General features: G+C 34.7%; 5 protein-coding genes across 8 annotated transcripts; all 5 read left to right on the top strand.

Moving 5' to 3' along the window:
- The first annotated feature begins 1146 nt into the window (after nt 1-1146).
- On the top strand, nt 1147-2589 carry LOC124442292 (glutathione S-transferase 1-like). 2 transcript variants are annotated; one of them, XM_046992791.1, is made up of 6 exons: nt 1154-1394; nt 1466-1568; nt 1704-1802; nt 2010-2125; nt 2201-2305; nt 2457-2589. In XM_046992791.1, exons 2-6 carry the CDS (start codon nt 1541-1543, stop codon nt 2574-2576), a joined length of 468 nt encoding a protein of 155 aa, XP_046848747.1. In that variant the 5' UTR covers nt 1154-1394; nt 1466-1540; the 3' UTR covers nt 2577-2589. The 2 variants fall into 2 exon arrangements, with proteins under 2 accessions (XP_046848746.1, XP_046848747.1); XM_046992790.1 differs by having other exon boundaries at nt 1147-1568.
- A 5087-nt stretch (nt 2590-7676) lies between these two features.
- Nucleotides 7677-9787, top strand: LOC124442293 (ras-related protein Rab-1A-like). 2 transcript variants are annotated; one of them, XM_046992793.1, is made up of 5 exons: nt 7677-8066; nt 8497-8657; nt 8750-8828; nt 8906-9018; nt 9097-9787. In XM_046992793.1, exons 1-4 carry the CDS (start codon nt 7866-7868, stop codon nt 8984-8986), a joined length of 522 nt encoding a protein of 173 aa, XP_046848749.1. In that variant the 5' UTR covers nt 7677-7865; the 3' UTR covers nt 8987-9018; nt 9097-9787. The 2 variants fall into 2 exon arrangements, with proteins under 2 accessions (XP_046848749.1, XP_046848748.1); XM_046992792.1 differs by having other exon boundaries at nt 8906-9034; nt 9116-9787.
- Nucleotides 9007-12332, top strand: LOC124442295 (S-crystallin 4-like). Its single transcript, XM_046992794.1, has 6 exons — nt 9007-9063; nt 10905-11007; nt 11143-11241; nt 11444-11558; nt 11632-11736; nt 12058-12332. Exons 1-5 carry the CDS (start codon nt 9007-9009, stop codon nt 11639-11641), a joined length of 384 nt encoding a protein of 127 aa, XP_046848750.1. The 3' UTR covers nt 11642-11736; nt 12058-12332.
- A 337-nt stretch (nt 12333-12669) lies between these two features.
- On the top strand, nt 12670-14556 carry LOC124442291 (ras-related protein Rab-30-like). The gene is made up of 4 exons (XM_046992789.1): nt 12670-13005; nt 13472-13632; nt 13725-13803; nt 13881-14556. The coding sequence occupies exons 1-4, from the start codon at nt 12805-12807 to the stop codon at nt 14088-14090; spliced, it is 651 nt and encodes a 216-aa protein (XP_046848745.1). The 5' UTR covers nt 12670-12804; the 3' UTR covers nt 14091-14556.
- LOC124442286 lies at nt 14129-20288 on the top strand. Of its 2 annotated transcripts, none has more exons than XM_046992784.1 (10): nt 14129-15077; nt 15771-15867; nt 16335-16502; nt 16674-16847; nt 16952-17025; nt 17542-17739; nt 18054-18281; nt 18668-18748; nt 18854-18913; nt 19891-20288. In XM_046992784.1, the coding sequence occupies exons 1-10, from the start codon at nt 14859-14861 to the stop codon at nt 20014-20016; spliced, it is 1425 nt and encodes a 474-aa protein (XP_046848740.1). In that variant the 5' UTR covers nt 14129-14858; the 3' UTR covers nt 20017-20288. The 2 variants fall into 2 exon arrangements, with proteins under 2 accessions (XP_046848740.1, XP_046848739.1); XM_046992783.1 differs by having other exon boundaries at nt 18854-18958.
- The last annotated feature ends 1964 nt before the right edge of the window (nt 20289-22252 follow it).

Raw genomic sequence — 22252 nt, 5'->3', positions numbered from 1 at the left:
GCAGACTACTCCTCAGGTGTCAACGTCTGCTAAATTAAAATTTACAATCTACCGATATTTATAATATCAAGAAAGAGTGCGCGTCATCTCCAAAAGGGGGGATGACGCTCAAAACAGGGATAAAATAAAAACATAATCCTTTTGTCGGCAGAGGATGGGATTGGTTAACTTAATTACAATCACGTTACGAAACGTAATTTAGTTTCTGAAAAAATTACTTAGAAAAAGTTAATTTATGCTGTTTAATTAAGTTAACCAATCCCGTCCTCTGCCGACTAAAGGATTATGTTTTAATTTATCCTGTTTTGAGCGTCATCTCCCTTTGGGATGACGCGCACTCTTTCTTGATATTATAAATATCGGTAGATTGTAAATTTTCATTTAGCAGACGTTGACACCTGAGGAGTAGTCTGCCAAAATGCATCGTGTCTTTTAATTTAGAACTATTGGTTTAGTGCTCTTTACTAAAAACAGTTCTTTTAAGAACTATCAACTTATTATATTACTTTTACCATTCACTATGTTATTTGCTATCTTTAGAACTATTTTCAGATTTGTCACCACGACAAAGCCTCTATTTTATTATAAAAGTATGATACTTTGTTTACTCAACCGATCAATAGAACGCATGTTTACAAACGTAGAAACGGACAATATTATAAAACTGTAGTTTTGTTTCCATTATTTCCTTTATAACATTTTGATACAACCTCATTTCCGATAATTCTCTGCGACTGCGATAAAATGATGTATAGTTATCGCAAGGAGCAAACGTTTCATCTTATTCATAATTCATATTTCATTGTTAAACTCGCACCATGCGTTTAAATTATTTTTGACGTTTTGTTAAATCCACACCGATATTTCAAGTAATAAAAGCTCGAACGAAAATAAATACATGCTTACACAACATTTTTCTCACCGTGTGACAATAGAGCGCAAGATAAAAAATGTGAACCGAGCTGGCTAAATACGGCACGGTGAATCCGTTTCATGTGTTTTTCGCCAAACGAGATATGTATAATTGATGTCGGTGATCACTCGATTTTAGTATCTACTGTAGTACGTTGTTTAGGCCGCATATCTATTTGGATTCCAGACATTTAATATCAAATAGAAACTTACAGAAGTTCCGAAAGGTTCTACTTTATTGTGATTGTGCGCTGATGCGTGGCAGCAATTAATGCTATTGTGGGTACCAGACGTTGTGGGCGAGCGTTTTATTATTTCGTGGAGAAAGGTTCTAATCGAAAAATGCGATCAACAGGAAATTAACTTTCAAAGAACTTTGTATTTGCTTTTGCCACTTTCTCAAAGTTTAAACCAAACCACGCTCTCGGGTTTAGTCAGGTCACGGTCACTTCTTGCGATATTTAGTGGGATCGCTCTCAACAGTTAGTTACAGCGATTAAACGTATAGGCTACAAGCGTTATAATGCCTCAATACAAACTTATATATTTCAAGACGAGGGGACGTGCAGAAGCCATTCGCCTGCTCTTTGCAGCTGCTGGTGTGAAATATGAAGATTGTAGACTTGAAATGGAGGAGTTTCGACAACTAAAAGCCAGTAAGGTTTATGAAAATCGCCCCGTTTTGCCTTTGATTACATTCGTATCAGAATTTTAGAATACTTGATTATCAGTTCTAGATTGTGAGATTATATGAATTTGAATTACTTCTAAATTTTACTATCAAAATGAAGGTGGCAAGCTTCCTTTCAATCAACTTCCCATTCTCGAGGTTGATGATAAAATTTTAGCGCAGACACCCACGATCATCAGGTACCTTGGCAGGGAAACAGGTTTGTTTTGTTTATATGTTGATTTTTTTATTCAAAATTACTTCAACACGAAAGTGTGTTGAAAACAGCTTTTCATGTGAGTTGAGATGCCAAAATGTTTAACTGTTCTTTTTTTGGTTTGCTCCCTTAATGTAACTTTGTAAACATGTATTACTATAAAATGTAGAATCCAATATGTCTAAATTTTGTGGTTCTCTTTATGTCTAGGATTTGCACCTATCAACAGTTTTGATATTGCAAAAGCTGATATGATTGGCGATGCATTGACCGATACCTTGCAAAAGGCCCATAAAGCGTATCTCGAAAAAGATGAAGAACTTAAGGTAAAATTTACCATAAAATGGCCTTAGAAAAGACATTGAATGATTTCATTATTTACTTAAGTGTTCGTATTGTAGAAAAAGATGACCAAAGAATTTTATGAAGAGACTCTACCAAATGCATTGAATTTGTTGGAGAAAATTGTCAAGTCTTCCAGTGGGAAATATTTTGTTACTGATAAGGTACTTACAGTTTCGGCAAGATGGCACCATATTTTGTGCTGGACTGTGTCATTGTTGATCCCAATGCAGCCATGTTTAGTCCTAAATATGGAAATGAAACCATACTTTAATATTCCTCACAACCACATTCAATGCAATTTCTTTCTTTTAGCTGACCTATGCAGATATCAATTTCTTTGCCAGTATGGATTTGCTTTTCCCAGATACAAAAGATATCCCACCCATTTTCGATAATTATCCTTGTTTAAAGTGCTTATATTACAAATTTTAGCCCCCCTTTTTTATGAGCTTAATTGAAAATTTGGATTATTCGAAGAACTATGACATGTCGCTGGACTTAAACAGATAAATATAAGTTCCTTAATTTTGCCTCCAAAGTCGGGTACTATTTGCGAATTTTTTACGACGCCATATTGATACTTGTGACGTAGATAGTTGAACACGTCTGTTTCCGTCAATATAATATTATATTATAGGAGGTGATTATGTTGTCGTTTTTCTTGTCTTAAAAACAAATAATGACAGTATTTTCAATATAATATTAAAAAACAAGTTTTCCGGAAAGTATGGCCTCAAATCAGTGCTCAGATAATTCGAATTCGATGTCTGAATGCGCAGGGGCGGATCTAGGATTTTTCAAACATCAGTCATAAAACGTCGGAGGCGCTCCGCACCTGGGGGGGTCTGAGGCATTCTCCCCTGAGAAATTTTGAATTTCAGAGTCTTGAAAATGCCATTTTCAGCGTTTTAGAGCAATACAAAATGTATTTTGTGGGCATCGTTTTTGCGTAAAAACAACACATTTTTCTTACGTTTTTTTTTTCAAAAAAAAAATAAAGTGAACAATACTTGAATGTTTTGCCAAATATTTAGGCTCATTATCATGCCAAATATATGGCTCATTAGCATGTCTAGGAACGTAAATTTATTTTACAATAATGCTATTCAAAAACAGATATATTCTTTAAAATTTCTACCAAGTTGTCAGGCATAGACCCCCTAGAGACCCCATTCAAACCTCTATGTAATAAGTTAAGTTAGAAATTTGGTACTACAAGTGACAGTTCATAGATATAGAAAAGCTCAGACTTCAAACCATGCAAGTTTATTGTAACTCTTTACCCATCTCCACATCAGTGCCAGCAAATTCACCTTTGAGAAAAACTCAAAATTTTTTTCTGCCAAAGATTAAGCAAAAATTATCAGAGTGAAAATTTGCAGTTAAGGTTAGCTTAATGCCATAAATGTTTATTAGGCATTTCACTAGACTATTATCTTCTGCAAGGTGTGCTATATAGCAATCACTAGTAGCATTGTATTATCAAATACAAACAGAATGTAACCAACATGTCTTTAATTATATAATTACATGAATGTTAAAATGGTTTATGTGTCATGCTTACTGGTTATGATAAATATCTTTTCATATGATCAAAGCTTGTTTAAATGTAAATCTAAAATAATTTAGTTTAGAAATTATAATGATCATCAGAAAAATTACCTAGTGATCATGAAAATACTTTGCTGTTTTGCCAAATTTCAAGGTTTATCTGCATACATAGGAAGACATTTTTACTTTATAGAAAATGCTTTTCATACATCAATAGCCCTTTGGAATTTATGGCAACAATCTGGTATGAGCCGTAGATTAACACACCTTTACATCTCTACATGAGGTGTTCAGTTAGAAAAGGGACAATATGTGACATGGGACAACATTTCATGTATGTGAAATACTCAGGTTTAATACCATTCCAGTCAAATTGTCAAAATAAAAAGCTTCATGGATCATAAGACTCAAAATCACAGGTTATAGTAAACAGCTTCTCATGTAATCAATGTTAGTTTTCTCAAATCTTAAACAATATGTAGTATAACTGTCCAATGATTGAATGATCAATGATCATAAACTGAAAAGCCCCAAACATTTGTTTATGATAAAGTAAATAATAGTATGGCACCTTATGGCTACAGATTTTTTGTCCATTGAAATATATTTGCAGAAATGTAGGATTTCGCTGCCATATAACGGCCACGATTCACCAAGCATTAAAGAAATCATAGCTAAAAGTCCTTCGGCAACAACAATTTTAGAAGCATCAATCTGCTTACCATACGCCATATTAACATAAATCGCATCACACACTCGCATAAATTGACTTTGATATATTGCATTCATGCATACACTTCACTTGTCCTTTACTTACGATTTTGGATGTAAATTTCTGCTGATAAAACTCAAAACAATGTTGGCTTTCTTTTGAACATCAATGACTGAAATGTCGCTCGCGAGATCGTCTTTGCCAAGCATTTACAATTCATCCATAAATTTTCACCCTCTTGAAAAATTCCCAGTTTGGAAAGCAGCATTCATGTCAACATATGAATTTGTAAAGATTTCCATAAATTCCATCTGATTGTAGTTTAGTTTCTATCATGCTTCAGAAAATTACTATGAACGATCAAACATTCAATTCAGACATTGAGCTTGACTATGTTAGTTCAGTTGGCTATCAGTCGAAATCGGTCAAACCAATCACAGTAAGACAAAAATTCAAATGAACCAATTGTAAGATAGCAATTGGACTCCCTTATAGGTCCGGCCACCCCTATTATCGGTCGAGATTATTCCAGACTGTCCACTGATCTGGCCATTGACCAATAAAATAGCGTTTCTGGCGTTCAAAGACTCCTTTATAAGTCGAACCAGTCAAGCCACCCCGCTTATCAGTCGGTTATTCCCATTGAGTTCAATAATAACTGGAGCGGCTATCTCAAGCGCGGCCTTAGATATCTGATGACGCCAAAAAAATGGCGGATTTCGTCCGTTGCCGCTGAGATTTACCGAAATTGACCGCTTTTCCGAAAATTTCACAATTTCCCTCCCTCCTGAGGAAAGAGTGAAGAAAATCTATGTGTATTTGGGATTCGGCAAGCAATTTTTGATGAAAATCACGATAAAACCTACAATTCGTCAGCGAGTCAACCTAGCTTTCCAGTTATCGGCTCCTACGAGGATGTATTTATAACTATCGACGAAAGAGCTATATGTCGGCTACACATCTATGAATCGTTTTCTTACCAGCGTCAAACTTGTTTGATCGATTAAACTCTTTAGTCTATACAAAAAAGTATATCATAACTCATATCCACGGTGGTTCACAGAGAGAATTTAGCTTATTTGTTATCATTCCTATTTTGCTTCTTTTCGTGCGAAAAACAATGGCATTTTTCGGCACAATTGTAGGATTTTTACTTGTTTCTTTAAAAAAGTAAATATTAAATCTCTGGATGTTTACGGATTTTCTGTAATTGAGTTTCATATTAAATTTCAAAAAACTCAATTCTGCATAGGTTTGGTAAATGAAAACAAACAATATTGTATAGAAATTACTTTAAGTAACCTTTTGTGATGTTCTGAAGTGCAACTGCATCAAATACTTGTAAAGTTGTAGCACATTTTGATTTTGTTGTATTGATATATAAATTGGGCAAAATCAAATAATCATCAAAACACTTATGCTTCCAATGGTGTTTATAATTCATTTTAGTTTTAATACTTCTACCCTTCTTTTTCACTTTGTTTTGTTTTTCCTATATTTTCAATATAAGTGCACAATTTGAATGATTAACACAGTTTTCACTTCAATAATAAATTTCATAAGCAGTTGGTAGTGCATTTTGTTCTCTGAGTATCCACATTTGGTGTTTTCTTCATACATGAATGCTTTCTAGAAATTATAAAGTTATTGGATTATATTACCTCTATATCATCAATCTCATGAAAAGAAATAAGCAAAATATTTGTAGAAAAGCTTTGAAAAGTGAAAACATTTATTTAAAAAGCAGCAATGATGCATATGATAAATCTCCATTCTGTACTCTAATAGGTAAATAAGCTCAAACTGTTTCTTAAAGAAATATAAGAAATATATAAGAAATATACAGTACAGTAATTTTAAAGGTTTCATCACTGAATCTTTAATGCTTCAGTATAGTGCATTAGATATTAGTAACATTCAAACAACACTCAACTAAAATATTTTGATAAAGATATGACATGATTTAAACATTAAGTTATATAAAACCCAATGGCTTATACAGTTTGATGCTTCACATCTGCATCGAGTCATCATCAATCTCAGTACAAATGTTTACATAGACACAAACTTTATGGCCTTTCCATTTTATATGTTGTGAATTGACATTTAATTAAGGATCAAAACACACACAACCTTCTTGCCATCTTTTTTTGGTTCATGAACTTTAACTTCAAAGCATTCAAGGCATCATTAGTGAATCCATTGTCTCCATCCATAGAATTTGACCATGATCAAATTAAATAACTCTGGATAAGGCAGACAATAAATCAATTATCTTTACAGCATTATCATTTTTTTAAGACTCTGCCTGGTCAATAACATCTTCCAGTCATCTTTACTCCTTGGTCTTCCCTGCATGTTGTCAGCAAATAGAACATAACAAGCTCTGCTCCAAATCATGGGTACTGTTGGGGCTGATCATTTCTTTTTGATACTTTCACAGAGCAAAATGTGTGCAGGGTCTTTTTTGCTTTAGGGAAACTATTTTGCAAATAGATAGGTAAATTTACGATTTCATGCATTAACAAATGACAGAAAAGTATGCAGAATTTTATAGACAAAACAGGAAAACATCAGTATATTTGGCGTTCAAGTCAGTCTTAAAAAATACGATCTTTAATATGTATTTTATGGCATTTCAAGTGCATGTATAATTGCTTTTCAATCGTTGACGGACTAACAAAACAAACAACTACCTCACCTGTGAGAAGCGATATGTTCCTTTTTGTGGAAACTACGACATCCAACAATTGAACGATTGAAGTGTTGGCATTATAAAGAAATGCCAAAAGAATCGTCACAGAATATGGAACTAAGGATATCCATATTCTGTGATATCGTGTTTGTTTTTTAAAAATTCTTTATAATTTACTATAGACACCAGGGGGAGGTCTAGAATATTATTTTTCTGCAAAGCGATCATTTCAGCGGAAATACGTCCGTTGGCCGCCATTTTTTTGGCGACCTCGCCCCAGTAAAGATAGCCGCTCCAGTTATTATAGAACTCAATGGTTATTCCCATTGAGCTCTATAACTCAATAACCAGATTGAGTTCTATTATAGAACTCAATGGTTATTCCAGGTCAATTAAAATTCAACTGATCTGGTTACCAAGGAGATATTCATTGCATTAGTCATTAGTTTTCAATAATAAATAAAGCTGGATTTTTATCACGAAGTAAATGCGATAATAAAGTAAGAATAATTAATGATTTTTAATTAATATGAATAGGTAATTTTTGAATTTCAAACATCAGTCGCGCGACGGATTTGACATACTCTAGATCCGCCCCTGATTTTCAGAGTTGCTCCGCTGTTTCGCGAGGCTTTCCGATCTTAAAAATAAGATACTTAGCTTTTCTACTGATTGACATTTTTTGTAAACGTTTGTTGTAAGCGAATATGAATATGCCGAAACTTCATTTTGCAACACATGTATAATATCATTGTGCTTATTGATGGACTACCCTAAAGCCCAATGTAGATGGGAAGACGCACCGAGATATTCATTTAAGGTAGTAGTTTTGGGTTCAAAAGGTGCGGGCAAGACCAGCCTTTTAAAACGACTCAAGTTTGACAAGTTCGAAGGCGCTGCTTCTAATACTATCGGAGCAGATTTTTTAACTCACACCATCAACACTGACAAGGACATGGTGCAGGTATTAGTCGTGGAATACTTATAATAAAATTAAGAACGACCAATCAAGATTAGATCTCATAGTTAAGCTTTTTAAAGTCTATTTTGTCTGGAAAGTATGATCATTATATTTTGGATTGCTTATGTGAGTACACAATGAAATTTGATTTTCACACCAGCACACCAATAATTTTATCGTGCACAACAGAGATCTTGTCGAAAAACAACATATTTCCAGACTGATTTTGTTATAGGCCAGTCAGACAGACCATCAATATTTATGTGCTCAGTTATGTCTGATCTTTAGTATTAATCAATGTGGCTGATTTTGGTGTTGATGATAACAGCAAAGTTTATTTGTGTTGGCATACTCAACTGTAGATTTATACTTCTGCACATTATTCCCTGTATGTTGTGTAAATTTTTATATCTCTTTCCATTTGTATACATAGTTAACGCTGTGGGACACTGCTGGAGAAGAGAGGTTTAAATCTTTGACTAGTCAATTTTATAGAAAAGCTGATGCGGCCATAATTGTGTTTGATTTGACATTTGCAAGATCTTTCAATGAAGCAAAAGATTATTGGATTGATGCATTTAGAAAGGTTGTTGGGTATGCTAAGCAAGTTCTTTAATTTCTTTAACTGGTGTGTTTTACTTAGAAGTTGACAGCCATCCATTTTGACATTTTGTTGGCCTTTTTAGAAGCTCGGCTTATATTGCTCTTATTGGAAATAAAAGTGATCTAGAGACAAAACGTGAGGTAGATAGCGAAGAGTTTAAGGTAATTTTGTTCATTTATTGTGGCATTTGTTTTGATATTAAAAAAGCAATCTAAGCTAAAATTAGCTTTTATCATAGGAGTTTGCTGATCTTAAAGGCATTTATGCATTGGAAACCAGTGCAAAGGACGGTACTAATGTCCAACATCTGTTGGTATAAATGACCTCATTACTGGCACAATGATTGATGATGTAATCTTTGAACCTTGTGGGTACTCTGCTAATGCTATTTTGAAGGTATAATTAAGTTTCTATCTTTCTTTAATCGAGGTTTTCTTCACTTTTCAAGTCATTGGCGTCAACTGAGAAGATTTTGAATGTTCGGAGACTCTAAGGCCGGTATTCTAAAAGCTCACTCACTCAAACTCATCTCATAAATATCCGAACAATGCATTTTTACTCTACCCATTGATTACTTTAAAATATTTTTGTAAAACTCTTGCCGTCCATGTAGAAATGACTTTGCCTTTGATTAGAGAGAGCGCAGTTTTTATGTCCCCCTCAGTGAGCGTGAGTGTGAGTGAGCTTTTAGTGAGCATGAGTGTGAGCGAGCTTTTAGTGATTGTGAGAGTGAGTGTGAGTGAGCTTTTAGTGAGCGTGAGTGTGAGCGAGCTTTTAGTGAGTGTGAGTGTGAGTGTGAGTGTGAGTGAGCTTTTAGTGAGTGTGAGTGAGCTTTTAGTGAGCATGAGTGTGACTGAGCTTTTAGTGAGTGTGAGTGAGCTTTTAGTGAGCGTGAGTGTGACTGAGCTTTTAGTGAGTGTGAGTGAGCTTTTACAAAACGGACGTGACTATTTGTAAATTGCTGTTTTGGTTCATATATATTACATGAATTCTAGCATTTAATGTCATAACCATATATATATCTTATATTACACGGTCATAACAATGGATCACTGATCTCGAAATAGGACTAATTCGACATGGAAAAAGTTAAATAATAAAAAACATTGGGCACCCCATACATGTACAGTGAACTGTAAAAGAACTGTTTAAAACCAGAACTCTATCCCAATTCTTCTAAAAGAACTGTTTTAAAGCATAAAAAATCAGCATAGTAACCATTGACAGTAACTCTCATTGTGCTGAGTAACCCTCACTAAGAAAATCCAAAATGCCCCAGAGAGCCCGGTAACATAAATAAGGTGGTTACACCAGTTGCACGTTTGTTACATGGTTAACATGGTTGCCTCGGGTCTTTAGTCGTCACAGGGGCGTTTACTGACGTATTTCCGTCATCAAGAAATTCATTAGGGACGTTTAGATTAAAATATCCCCATAAGTCATCAATATATTCATCAGGAACGATTAGACTGAATGCTAATCCTCTAGACCTCTTAAGCTTTAGACTAAATGCTAATCAGGGACGATTAGACTAAATGCTAAACCTCTAGACCTCTTAAGCTTTTCTAGTCTCAACACCTCACCCTAACAATACATCACACTTACATCACACAATACATCACATCACATCACACTTAGACATTCACAGTAACCTGATGCCTCAAACTATGTAAATAGCTCTATATATATCTATATTCTTGTTAACTTCCCAATTAGTCTGAAGATGTCTTGAGCAAAGACGAAACGTCACTCTTTTAATAAATTTCATAAAACCAAATTGTTTATACTATGTTTAAAATTATTTTTTGGGCTCTAATATTTATATTGAGAATTCCTCGAGAGGTTTAGTTAAAGTCCCTTGGGGCTCGGGCTGTGCCCTCGGACTTTTACTAAACCTCTCTCGGTTTGCGGGACACTTAATCCTCAATCTCCCGGAGGCATGCGTTTAAATATAATTAATGCTATTGTGGGCACCAGCCGTTATGGGGGAGCGTTTAATTATTATGTGGAGAAAGGTTCCAATCAAAGAATGCGATAAATAGGAAATCGACTTTCAAAGATCTTTGTATTTGCTTTTGCCACTTTCTCAGAGATTAAACCACGCTCTCGGTTTAGTCAGAAGGTCACGGTCACTTCTTGCGGTATTTAGTGGAATCGCTCTCAACTGTTAGTTACAGCAATTGAACGTAGAAGCTACAAGCGTTATAATGCCTCAATACAAACTTATATATTTCAAGACGAAGGGACGTGCAGAAGCCATTCGCCTGCTCTTTGCAGCTGCTGGTGTAAAATATGAAGATTGTAGACTTGAAAAGGAGGAGTTTCAACAACTAAAAGCCAGTAAGGTTTATGAAAATCGCCCCGTTTTGCCTTTGATTACATTCGTATCAGAATTTGAGAATACTTGATTATCAGTTCTAGATTGTGAGATTATATGAATTTGAATTACTTCTAAATTTTATTATCAAAATTAAGGTGGCAAGCTTCCTTTCAATCAACTTCCCATTCTCGAGGTTGATGATAAAATTTTAGCACAGTCATCCACGATCATCAGGTACCTTGGCAGGGAAATAGGTTTGTTTATATGTTAATTTTTTTATTCAAAATTAGTTCAACACGAAAGTGTGTTGAAAACAGCTTTTCATGTGTGTTGAGATGCCAAAATGTTTAACAGTTCTTTTTTGGGATTGCTCCCTTTATGTAACTTTGTAAACACGTATTACTATAAAATGTAGAATCCAACATGTCTAAATTTTGTGGTTCTCTTTATGTCCAGGATTTGCACCTACCAACAGTTTTGATATTGCAAAAGCTGATATGATTGGCGATGCATTGACCGATATCTTGGAAAAGGCCTATAAATGGTATATCGAAAAGATGAAGAACTTAAGGTAAATTTACGTAAAATGGCCTTAGAAAGGACATTGAATGATTTCATTATTTATTAAAATGTTCGTATTGTAGAAAAAGATGACCAAAGAATTTTATGAAGAGACTCTACCAAGTGCATTGAATTTGTTGGAGAAAATTGTCAAGTCTTCCAGTGGGAAATATTTTGTTACTGATAAGGTATTTACAGTTTCGGCATAATGGCACCATATTTTGTGCTGGACTGTGTTATTGTTGATCCCAATGCAGCCATGTTTACCCTAAATATGGAAATGAAACCATACTTTAATATTTCTCACAACCACATTCAATACAATTTCTTTCTTTTAGCTGACCTATGCAGATATCAATTTCTTTCTTTTAGCTGACCTATGCATATATCAATTTCTTTTGTTTTAGTTGACCTATGCAGATATTAATTTCTTTCTTTTAGCTGACCTATGCAGATATCAATTTCTTTCTTTTAGCTGACCCATGCAGATATCAATTTCTTTCTTTTAGCTGACCTATGCAGATATCAATTTCTTTGCCAGTATGGATTTGCTTTTCTCAGATACAAAGGATATCCCACCCATTTTGGATAATTTTCCTTGTTTAAAGGAACTTTACAAAGAAGTTCGTTACAATCCTGGAGTTGATGAATGGATGGGAAAACGACCATGATGTTAAATTTTCCTTCGTCTTTTGCAAAAAGAGAACTTGGTAGCTTCCTCAAAAATTTATTTTGATTATCCATTGAATTAATTATCCATTGAATAAATTTTCTATGAGCAACACGTCAAGTTGTTTATATCTTTATTTTGTGTTCTTGTCAATTATAATATTAATGCAAAATTTATTTAAACTGCAAGTTTCCAATTTTCGATTTCATTGAGTTGTATCAATAAGATAGGTTTTATATCAAATGAAGAAATTGTAAGAGAGATCACACAGAGTAAGTTTGACAGTGCACATGGCCATATGCCTTTCATTCAACGAAACCATCAACATCATTGTAAACAAAGTTCATAGATTTGTAAACTTTTCGTGAACTTTAATTTTCAATTATTTTTCCCAGTTATTCCAATCAATCCCCATGAGTTACGTCATTTTCAGAGGTGCTCCGTTGTGTCGCGAGGCTTTCCGATCTTAAAAATAAGATGCTCAGCTATTCCACTGTTTGACATTTTGTAAACGTTTGTTGTAAGCGAATATGAATATGCCGAAACTTCATTTTGCAACACATGTATATTATCATTGTGATTATTGATGGACTACCCTAAAGCCCAATGTAGATGGGAAGACGCACCGAGATATTCATTTAAGGTAGTAGTTTTGGGTTCAGAAGGTGTGGGCAAGACCAGCCTTTTAAAACGACTCAAGTTTGACAAGTTCGAAGGCGATGCTTCTAATACTATCGGAGTAGATTTTTTAACTCACACCATCAACACTGGCAAGGACATGGTTCAGGTATTAGTCGTGGAATACTTATAATAAAATTAAAAACGACCAATCAAGATTAGATCTCATAGTTAAGCTTTTTAAAGTCTAATATATCTGGAAATGTTTTTTTGCGCACTGGAGATGTTTTCCCTATAATAATGATCATTATATTTTGGATTGCTTATGTGAGTGCACAATGAAATTTGATTTTCACACCAGCACACCAATAATTTTATCGTGCACAACAGAGATCTTGTCAAAAAGCAACATATTTTCCAGACTGATTTTGTGATAGGCCAGTCAGACAGACCATCGATATTTAGGTGCTGAGTTATGTCTGATCTTTAATATTAGTCAATGTGGTTGATTTTGGTGTTGATGATAACAGCAAAGTTTGTTTGTGTTGGCATACTCAACTGTAGATTTATACTTCTGCACATTTCTCCCTGTATGTTGTGTAAATTTTTATATCTCTTTCCATTTGTACACATAGTTAACGCTGTGGGACACTGCTGGAGAAGAGAGGTTTAAATCTTTGACTAGTCAATTTTATAGAAAGGCTGATGCGGCCATAATTGTGTTTGATTTGACATTTGCAAGATCTTTTAATGAAGCAAAAGATTATTGGATTGATGCATTTAGAAAGGTTGTTGGGTATGCGAAGCAAGTTGTTTGATTTCTTTGACTGGTGTGTTTTACTTAGAAGTTGACAGCCACCCATTTTGAAATTTTGTTGGCTTTTTTAGAAGCTCGGCTTATATTGCTCTTATTGGGAATAAAAGTGATCTAGAGACAAAACGTGAGGTAGATAGCGAAGAGTTTAAGGTAATTTTGTTCATTTATTGTGGCATTTGTTTTGATATTAAAAAAGCAATCTAAGCTAAAATTAGCTTTTATCATAGGAGTTTGCTGATCTTAAAGGCATTTATGCATTGGAAACCAGTGCAAAGGACGGTACTAATGTCCAACATCTGTTTAAAGAAATGGCAATGATTTTAATTGAGAATGTCAATCAGTTGCAGAGCTTAGACTCTGGTCCAGACAGCTTGTTCATGCACAACGTTCCTGACAACTCCAGTACAAACTATTACAATTGTTGCAATTATCAATAAATATGTTGAGCTTTGTAGTACTGGTAATAGCATGGTTTCAAACGCTGTTTGGAAAATATGCCAGAATAAGTTTCTCAATGTTTTCTTTGAAGAAAGAAAAGGTTGGTATTTTTTTGGACAAATGCACAAGAATTTACTCATCTCTTCATAATAATATAGCAAGAAAGTAATTAGACAAAATATTACAACATAAATTTTTTATTATCAGTGGCATGCTGGGAACAACTTTTATGCAGATACCAGTTGGTTGAAAATGTGCTACCAAGCACTGCAGGTATGAGTAGTCCTAAGGAGGGTCCAGGGGACATGGCTCCCCATTCCCCTGCCAGCATGCCACTGTTATAGTTTTTAGCAATTTTACACCGATTTAGGATTTTTCTCTGCCATACAATTAGCCAATCACATTCAAGTGTCATCCTGCAACATTATAATAATTATTATTATTTTAATAAATCGTATGCGTAAATTGTGTTTCCTTGTATATATGGCCAATGGTCGAATGAACATTTGAGCAATGTTATGCTTATTTTGTTTCAATAAACAAAGATAGCTTTTGAAACGAGTTAAAGTTTAATCATATCATCTCCTGAAGAAAAAGGTGAAAGTTGACAAAAGTATGCTTGGTGTGGCTTGGACCACCTGTGAATATGCTAAATACGTAAAACATGACGAACGCGAGAAAATCTTTATTAATTATGTAACTTCATTTTTAATTTTGTGGCAAGCAACTGGAAAAAGTTTCTCGTCGAAGTTGCTTTAGTGCTCAGCATGAAAGGCAGAATAACTATTTATACCATTACTGGTTGTCCATTTTGTACTCAAGCGAAGAACAAACTTCGTGTGCTCGGTTTGGAGTTTGTTGAAATCAATTTGGATGTTTATAAAACCAGACGAAAAGACATGAAGCAGAGAACTGGTCGCAAAACAGTGCCTCAAATATTCTTTAACGCAGAGCACGTCGGAGGATTTTCTGATTTCGATTCATTGGTAAATATGTTTTGTTAATCGAATCAACAACGATCAAAATCGATTGTGAACACTCAGACATATTGCAGTTAATGATTCAATTAATTCTTACTCATCTTTGCATCCAAAGTAGTTTTTTTTAGTATTTAATGTATTTTTGTTCAAAGTATTTGTTAAGATGGTTTTTCGCATTAACATGAAGTGTCATTTGAAAGGTTATAGCAAATATATTAAACCTGAGTACTTTCAGTCATTCACCACACAAGTAGTTATAAGGAAACCTATTTTGTCTTCGACATTCTTAAATATAGACATAGGCTAATTGAGGAAGCACAAGTGATCATGTGCACAGTCAGCAATGTATATACTAATGAATTAAAATGAAAGTTTAATTTCATTTTACGTTATGTACAGAAGCTATTATGTGAAATAAAGGTCAATACCATCAGCTTCATAAAGGAACAATTTTAGTCAGACCCTAGGCAAAAACCTCTGTTGCTCATTTGTATGTAGTTGTTCTATCATGTTGACCATTTAATGTCATAGCAAAGCATCAATCTGTGACTAATGAATCAATTGAAGTGTAAGGTCTTAGCTATAACAAAGTAATACCTAAAATAATACCTTGGTATGCTGTAATTATGACTTTCCCTTACATTGGAGAATGGTATTCATATATAAATTGTACTTTCCTTCACAATTTTTTCCACTTAGACAAAAGAAAGCCTTGATCAATTGATAAAGCTTGTGAATGAAAATGAGGCTTTGGATGATGCTCCACCTTTGCCAGAGGGGCCTGAAGACAAGGAGGGTATGTCTTATGCTGTGAATACAAATAATAGCAGCACGAGGCAATCATTTATTCAATTCAAACCATGTACTATAAATTAATTTATGTATGATATTTGGTTCACTTGTGTTGCCCCTCTACCAGCTTGTCGAGTAAATTTTCAAACATTGCTCTTATAGAATAACTCATTTTGAAAATATAGGTTACAGCACAGAACATTAAGTTCTTTTAAGTTCTTTTAAGTAACACAGTTCTTTTAAGAACTATTAACTTATTACTTTTAACATTCACCATGGTATTTGCAATCTTTAAAACAATTTTCAGATTTGTCACATCCAAAACATTCATATTGCTAGAGAGAGCCAATAAAATGTGCGAAATCTTGCCATGCCCATTTACAAGAATAAACCTGAATCAAGGAGTGAGGGATAAACCAAATAAGCCGGCTGGCTACACCCTTTATCAGGTTGTTTGTAATATGATTATAGGTTTCGAAGTATCAGAATTTACCTGTGAACTTGATGAGTATGCTGAACTGGTAAAACAGATAAAAGCTAGTGGGATTGTTAAAAGTAATGGAAGTTTTCTTTGGTCGTACAAGAACACTTTCAAAGGAAAGGAGCTTGTGGATTGGTTGGTCAGTTCTAAAGAAGTTGGTAAGTTAAAAAGAGTACTTTATGACACTATATTGTCATTAATTCATGCATGACGTGACTATATTCAAAATAAATTAAAACTGGTTTCTCTTATTTGATTTCTTTGAATGAATTATGGTTTTGTTGAAAACAATTTGGCCAATAACTTATGTGACGTCTAATTTGATAAAGATCGAACAAGAGGTGTAGCAATGGCCCAGAATCTGTTGGAAAAGCATTTCGCCCATCACGTAAAAAAAGACTTAACCGAATTTCATGATGATGAAAAACTGTATCGATTTCTTGAAGACGATGAAAGCAATGCCCTTAATGCTGATGTCGCCTCAGATTGTGAACCAAGACCTGGTAAAGACTAAAATGCTATTACTAGACCTTATTTGTACGATGAATAATTTGGAAATGAAACTATTTATATGAATTTGAAACAAGATTTTTCTTCTTCAAATTAGCTGCCGTAGTTGGGGAATCATTGAGAAAATTCATTCTCCAACTTTATGCAAAATATCTGTCGAAAGATGGCAAGGTAAGTACTGAATTGATTTTCACTGAAAAATTGTTTTAAAATCAATTCGCACATTGTCATATGCACATGAGAAACATATGGGTCTGATGAGATTTGAACTTGCATCTTTGTTACGCCATCAAGGCTACAGGGATTGGATAGGTAGTCTCCTATAAGCTACACATTGCAAAATTTTCTTGTAGCTTAACGAATAGAACGGCAGATAAGTATCCGAAGGTGCGAGAAATAATTTTTAAGATTTTTTTGCTTGAGGAATAGTAGATTTGTTACTGATGGAATATCAGATAGTCGTTATTGCAGGAATATTTGAAAGGTTTATCGGAGGAGGAGTTGAAGTGTTTGCAGATAGAAAGATAGTTTGAAATTTTATCTTTGAAGTGATAATCGGAAAGTGTGACGATGAAGAGAGACTGGAGGAAATTAACGATCGCCAGCTTCTTGGTTGGCTTGAGTATCTTAGTTCTCATACTTTTATTGACTTAGTTTACTATTCATTAAGTTTTTGCTTTCCTTCAGGGCGTTGATTACACGGCTATGAAGTACAGCTCAGAGTTCAAAGCGTACGTGAATCATACTGCTGAGTTGAAGAGAGTTCAACTTGAAGAATTGACCAAAGAAGAGAAGTTGGCTTTCTTTATCAACACTTACAATGCTCTTGTCATTCATGCAAATGTCGTAAATGGACCCCCCGTCAGCTTAATGCAGAGATATAGGGTAATGCTGTCTTTTCTCTATTCAATGCATTGTGATTACTGATTTAGGAGAAATAGGCAAAAGGAGTGGCATTACTAATTAGCAATAACTGTGATGCTTCGGTCTTACAAATTTTTTGTTGCCTGTATACAGTGTAGGGGCTGTCTCTCGTTCCTATCTAATTATGATTATAATACAATAGACAGCGGGCTCCTTTCAAATGGGTCACGCATCTAATGTGGGCCAAATGTTTTTTTTGCCGTACATTAGGAGGATTAAAAGCATCATCTTGAAGTTCTTTGATGTTAACAACGTGTGCCAATTTCATTTTTTAGTTCTTCAACGTTGTTAGTTACATTATCGGTGGGCACAAGTATTCGCTGCACGAGATCGAAAGTGGAATATTGCGGGCCAATCGCAGGCCGGTCGCGTCATTCTTCCGGCCTTTCTCGAAAACGGATCCTCGTTTAGCGTTCGCTCTACAGGAGCCCGAGCCGTTGATACATTTCGCTTTGGTATGCGGTGCGAAAAGCTGCCCTCCCATCAAGACATACACACCACAGGTAGTCTACTAAGTTTTTCTAAGGGACTGGGGTATCCTTTATATTTAATGGGTCATATATATTGTTTGCTATATATTTACGTTGGTTTAATTAGTTGCTCTTGGTATGTGTGTGGACATGGTTATACGCACTCGAAAAACCTGGGGGGTTAGACGAGATTTGAACTGGCGCGAAAATTTTAATTACTCCTGTTAATTTTCCAAGACCACGAATGACTAAAACGCGTTTCAGCGTAGCCGTAGCGTTTTTCCTTTTCTTACACCGTTTTTCCTAACAGCTTGATGCACTTTGTTTTTCTAAAGCATTGACTGCAGTATGAAATTTCGCTTAACTCTTTGCGTATATATTATACGGGAAGTCTGTTTTTTTTTATCGTAAATCTTTAGGACATTTACGAAGAAATGAAATTGGCAGGAGAAGCGTTTCTCGAGGGACGATGGCTGTCAAATCATTCCGGAAAAAGAGAGGTTTAGTTTCGTTCAAAATTTTCAAAGTTCTACATTCCCCCAATATTATCTACATTCCTCAAATATACAAAAAAAAACATTGTCTTACTGTGATTTGTCATTTAGGTCAAGCTAAGCATGATATTCAAATGGTACAAAGAAGATTTCGGCTATGACAAAAATGAGGTAGCGTTGTTGTCAGATTGCTTGGAACTGAAAGGCATTAAAAAGGTTTATATCAGGGACAGGGGGGGGCTTAGATTAAATGATAATTTCAAGCCACCTGTCAAATTTATCCCGTCAATATTTTGTCGTGAGATGGCATATAGTTCCCAGGCCTTCCGGCTTTGGAGTCTAGCGGCAATAAAAGTCCAAAAGATTTATGGTATTTACAATTTACGGGAGTGGGCAAAGGCGGTAGCCTTCCTTATTAAGCTATAGATTCTTTGAGAAATTCTGTAGAAACGAAGGCTGACCGTTGAAGAATAATTGAAACAAGCATGTAATGTAGACAATCGTCAGCTATAATCTCACAATTAATTTGGCCATAGTATTTACCAGGCTACTTGTTGACGTCATGCTCCTGTTCTGTTAAGGTTATCAATCGAAATTTCGCTTAAAGAACGAACGTTCTATGGCGAAATGCATTCGTTTTCATGCATGTATCTTTCCTACGTCAGTCACGATACTGTTTATAAAAAACATTTTAGTTCTGTTGACAGTCCCTTGGATTTTATAATAGCAATGTAAGCAGCACAGACATAAAGTTGCGTGTAATATTTCACCTGGTTGTTTGTGAGAACTCTAAATACCACAAAAATATAGTTGTTTATTATTTTAGCAATAAATGCTTCTTGTAAGCTTTCATTTGCAATATTTATGTGTAGACTAAAATGAATCAGTTTTTATTTACATCCACTTATACATGGGCGTAAGAAGATCGATAATTGGGTGTATTTCGCCATAGAACAGTATGTAGACATAAAACGAATGTATTTCGCCATAGAACAGTGTTAAGTTCCTTTGATTATAACATGCAACACAAATATGACCCCTCCCCCCCCCAATTTATCGATGACAAATCATTTTTATAGGGGCTACTTTTTTGTCCACCAACTGGTCGTATTGTTTTTTGTATGTTCAATTGCTTTCATCTGTTTCAGGTAGTACTATGGGTTTACGATCACATGGGCGAGTGTCAAAAAAAGAAAGATCTTGCCGAACTGCTTGTAACTGGTGATTTCAAACTCACCCACATGTCTTACAACTGGAGCTTGAACTCAAAATAAGACACAAACGAAAAAATAGGTGTTCCGTACGTACACCATAAATATACTTATTATGTAATTTTAAGCTTCGCAAGGTTTAATTCGTGTTCCTGCAATATGTATATGAGTAGACGTTAAGAAGGATATAACTTCGGAAAGGATACTTAACACAGCTATAACTGCCTTGGGTATTAATCACTTCCAACGATTTTGTAAACTTAATCTTTTTTACGCAGTATTATGCCGCATGTAGTTCTATAAGAAATGTGAAGCACTTTTTTCGTTTGTCGAAAGTCTGACTGATTCTTTCATTATGATTTGTTTGGATTCTTTTAGTATAAGGTCATTACAAAGCAAGTTTGTCAATCATACTTTTTATGGTACATGTTTCCCGTACGTTAAAGGGCTTTCAGTAGAAGCAGTGACTCAGCCAACTCGATGATTACTTTTTTTGAGGTGGAAGTTGTGGGAGGGATTCGTTTAAGCATTCTTTTCTTCGTTCGGTTCCGTAGAAATCAATTCTTGCTGTTATTGACTTGAGTTTTAAAATATTTTCTCTCGATTACTGTGGTTGCCAACGCCAAGCTGTGTTATACAACATACTGATGCTTGGATCGCTCTTGCATTGCACTATCTTACGAGTAGAACTAAGAGATCAAGGTGAAACTTGCTTGTATATTTTTATCCAGTAGAATTTCTGTAGTTGCTTGTTGATGAGCTGGGGCTCTGGAACGTCGATAACTCTCGGGGCAAATATTCATATTCTCCTAGTCACAGCAAAAGAAAGTAATCAGGAAAACATGCATATAGAATTCCCTCCCCACTAATTACCATTGTTTGTTACTATTTAGGGTCTAAGAGGAACAGAATCATTTGAAATGTAGTCCAACCAAAATTTGATTAGGTCAAAAATTCTAATGCAGTTAAAATGATTCACCCCGACATTAGGGACAGTAAAATTGAGCGTTATTATTTCCACGACCAACGTTAATATCAGGCTTCATTGCATATCAACAATATGAAAGTTGTAACTCATTTCCACGTTGAAGATGTGGAATTTAGTACGCACTGCGTACCACTTTTTTGTATAGCGATGGGGGAGCCTGAAAACTAGTATATGAAAATTTGCCGTTTTTGCGCGCTCATTGGCATTGAGCTCTAAAAGACCTGGAGGGGCAAAGGGGCCTGGGCCTCGTGGTCAAAAACATGGCGGTAATGGCGGATTTTGGTTGTCAAAACTTCCACTTTGAGAAAAATTTTTAACATTCGCTCCCTCCCGAAACGGATCTCTATTACTGCTCATAGTAATGACAACCAGCGAAAACAACCACGATGCCGTAAGCATAAAATATTGAAAATAATGCTTAAGATTTTTGTGAAATAAACACACACATTTAAATGAGGTAAATCTACTGTAAAATAACGTATATTTTGTCAAGTAATGCTTTAGCTATATTAGAAATAAATATCAAACGGCAATCTTTACACTGTTAATGTGTTGTTAAGCTTTAATGCATAATCCCATGCGCATTACTTGTGTTTTTGACTGTTTGTGAACAGCTTGGTGCAACTGTCTTTCTTGAATAGATGGGTAAATCTTAGTTAAAATGTCGAAAAGGAGTTAGAAAAGTTAGCTTACCCCTACGACTTAAGTCGACTGGAAATATATTATAAGTAGGTATGTAATTGTTTTGAGTTTTTTTTGGTAGGATTGATTCTGGGTGTCTTATAAAGTATTATGATATTCTGATAAATCTACTGAGAACTTATGAGGAAAATATCTTGAACTAGGAGAGCAAAAGAACGAAATTCAGAAATTCTATAATCATGTTGCTGATTCTGTTTTAAGCCAAGATATTAGAAACTGGATTGTTATTGACAACCATGGATCTACTACTGAACAGAACTACATTAATTTCCCATTGAAAATACTATTTCTTAAATCAAGTGCATTGGTTTCTCTGACATAACACTTTTCTTATTGCTGCATGAAGGCAAACCTGTTTAAATAATTATAATGTAGGTGAAGATATTTAGCATGTTGTATAATTGTTATTATACAGACATTATTTATAATATTATGGCCTTGTGTAATGTATGTCAAGAACTTATTAATTCTCAAAATGCTAACCTTCTTGCACTACTTTTCTTTTGTGTCCTTACAAATTACAGTTACCTATACTAATTTTTCTAGGTTCAAACAACTTGACAAATTTTTGAATTTTACATTATGCCTTTGAATTTTTCTTTTTGTCTT

The sequence above is a fragment of the Xenia sp. Carnegie-2017 genome, unplaced genomic scaffold (genome assembly GCF_021976095.1).
Source record: "Xenia sp. Carnegie-2017 unplaced genomic scaffold, XeniaSp_v1 HiC_scaffold_20, whole genome shotgun sequence".
Classification (NCBI taxonomy): Eukaryota; Metazoa; Cnidaria; class Anthozoa; order Malacalcyonacea; family Xeniidae; genus Xenia; species Xenia sp. Carnegie-2017.
The sequence above is the reverse complement of the archived record's forward strand: the minus strand, read 5'-3'. Positions and strand labels throughout refer to the sequence as shown.

What these genes read in the sequence shown, in the direction of transcription:
- LOC124442292 (XM_046992790.1), top strand. Translation starts at nt 1,436, where the DNA reads ATGCCTCAATACAAACTTATATATTTCAAGACGAGGGGACGTGCAGAA. An exon ending in GTTTCGACAACTAAAAGCCA is followed by an intron (nt 1,569 to 1,703) that starts GTAAGGTTTATG and finishes ATCAAAATGAAG; the next exon opens with GTGGCAAGCTTCCTTTCAAT. An exon ending in GTACCTTGGCAGGGAAACAG is followed by an intron (nt 1,803 to 2,009) that starts GTTTGTTTTGTT and finishes CTTTATGTCTAG; the next exon opens with GATTTGCACCTATCAACAGT.
- LOC124442293 (XM_046992793.1), top strand. Translation starts at nt 7,866, where the DNA reads ATGGACTACCCTAAAGCCCAATGTAGATGGGAAGACGCACCGAGATAT. An exon ending in GCATTTAGAAAGGTTGTTGG is followed by an intron (nt 8,658 to 8,749) that starts GTATGCTAAGCA and finishes TGGCCTTTTTAG; the next exon opens with AAGCTCGGCTTATATTGCTC. An exon ending in TAGATAGCGAAGAGTTTAAG is followed by an intron (nt 8,829 to 8,905) that starts GTAATTTTGTTC and finishes CTTTTATCATAG; the next exon opens with GAGTTTGCTGATCTTAAAGG.
- LOC124442295 (XM_046992794.1), top strand. Translation starts at nt 9,007, where the DNA reads ATGATTGATGATGTAATCTTTGAACCTTGTGGGTACTCTGCTAATGCT. An exon ending in CTGCTAATGCTATTTTGAAG is followed by an intron (nt 9,064 to 10,904) that starts GTATAATTAAGT and finishes ATATATTTCAAG; the next exon opens with ACGAAGGGACGTGCAGAAGC. An exon ending in GTTTCAACAACTAAAAGCCA is followed by an intron (nt 11,008 to 11,142) that starts GTAAGGTTTATG and finishes ATCAAAATTAAG; the next exon opens with GTGGCAAGCTTCCTTTCAAT.
- LOC124442291 (XM_046992789.1), top strand. Translation starts at nt 12,805, where the DNA reads ATGGACTACCCTAAAGCCCAATGTAGATGGGAAGACGCACCGAGATAT. An exon ending in CTGGCAAGGACATGGTTCAG is followed by an intron (nt 13,006 to 13,471) that starts GTATTAGTCGTG and finishes TTGTACACATAG; the next exon opens with TTAACGCTGTGGGACACTGC. An exon ending in GCATTTAGAAAGGTTGTTGG is followed by an intron (nt 13,633 to 13,724) that starts GTATGCGAAGCA and finishes TGGCTTTTTTAG; the next exon opens with AAGCTCGGCTTATATTGCTC.
- LOC124442286 (XM_046992783.1), top strand. Translation starts at nt 14,859, where the DNA reads ATGAAAGGCAGAATAACTATTTATACCATTACTGGTTGTCCATTTTGT. An exon ending in TCAAGACATACACACCACAG is followed by an intron (nt 18,282 to 18,667) that starts GTAGTCTACTAA and finishes GTAAATCTTTAG; the next exon opens with GACATTTACGAAGAAATGAA. An exon ending in ATCATTCCGGAAAAAGAGAG is followed by an intron (nt 18,749 to 18,853) that starts GTTTAGTTTCGT and finishes TTTGTCATTTAG; the next exon opens with GTCAAGCTAAGCATGATATT.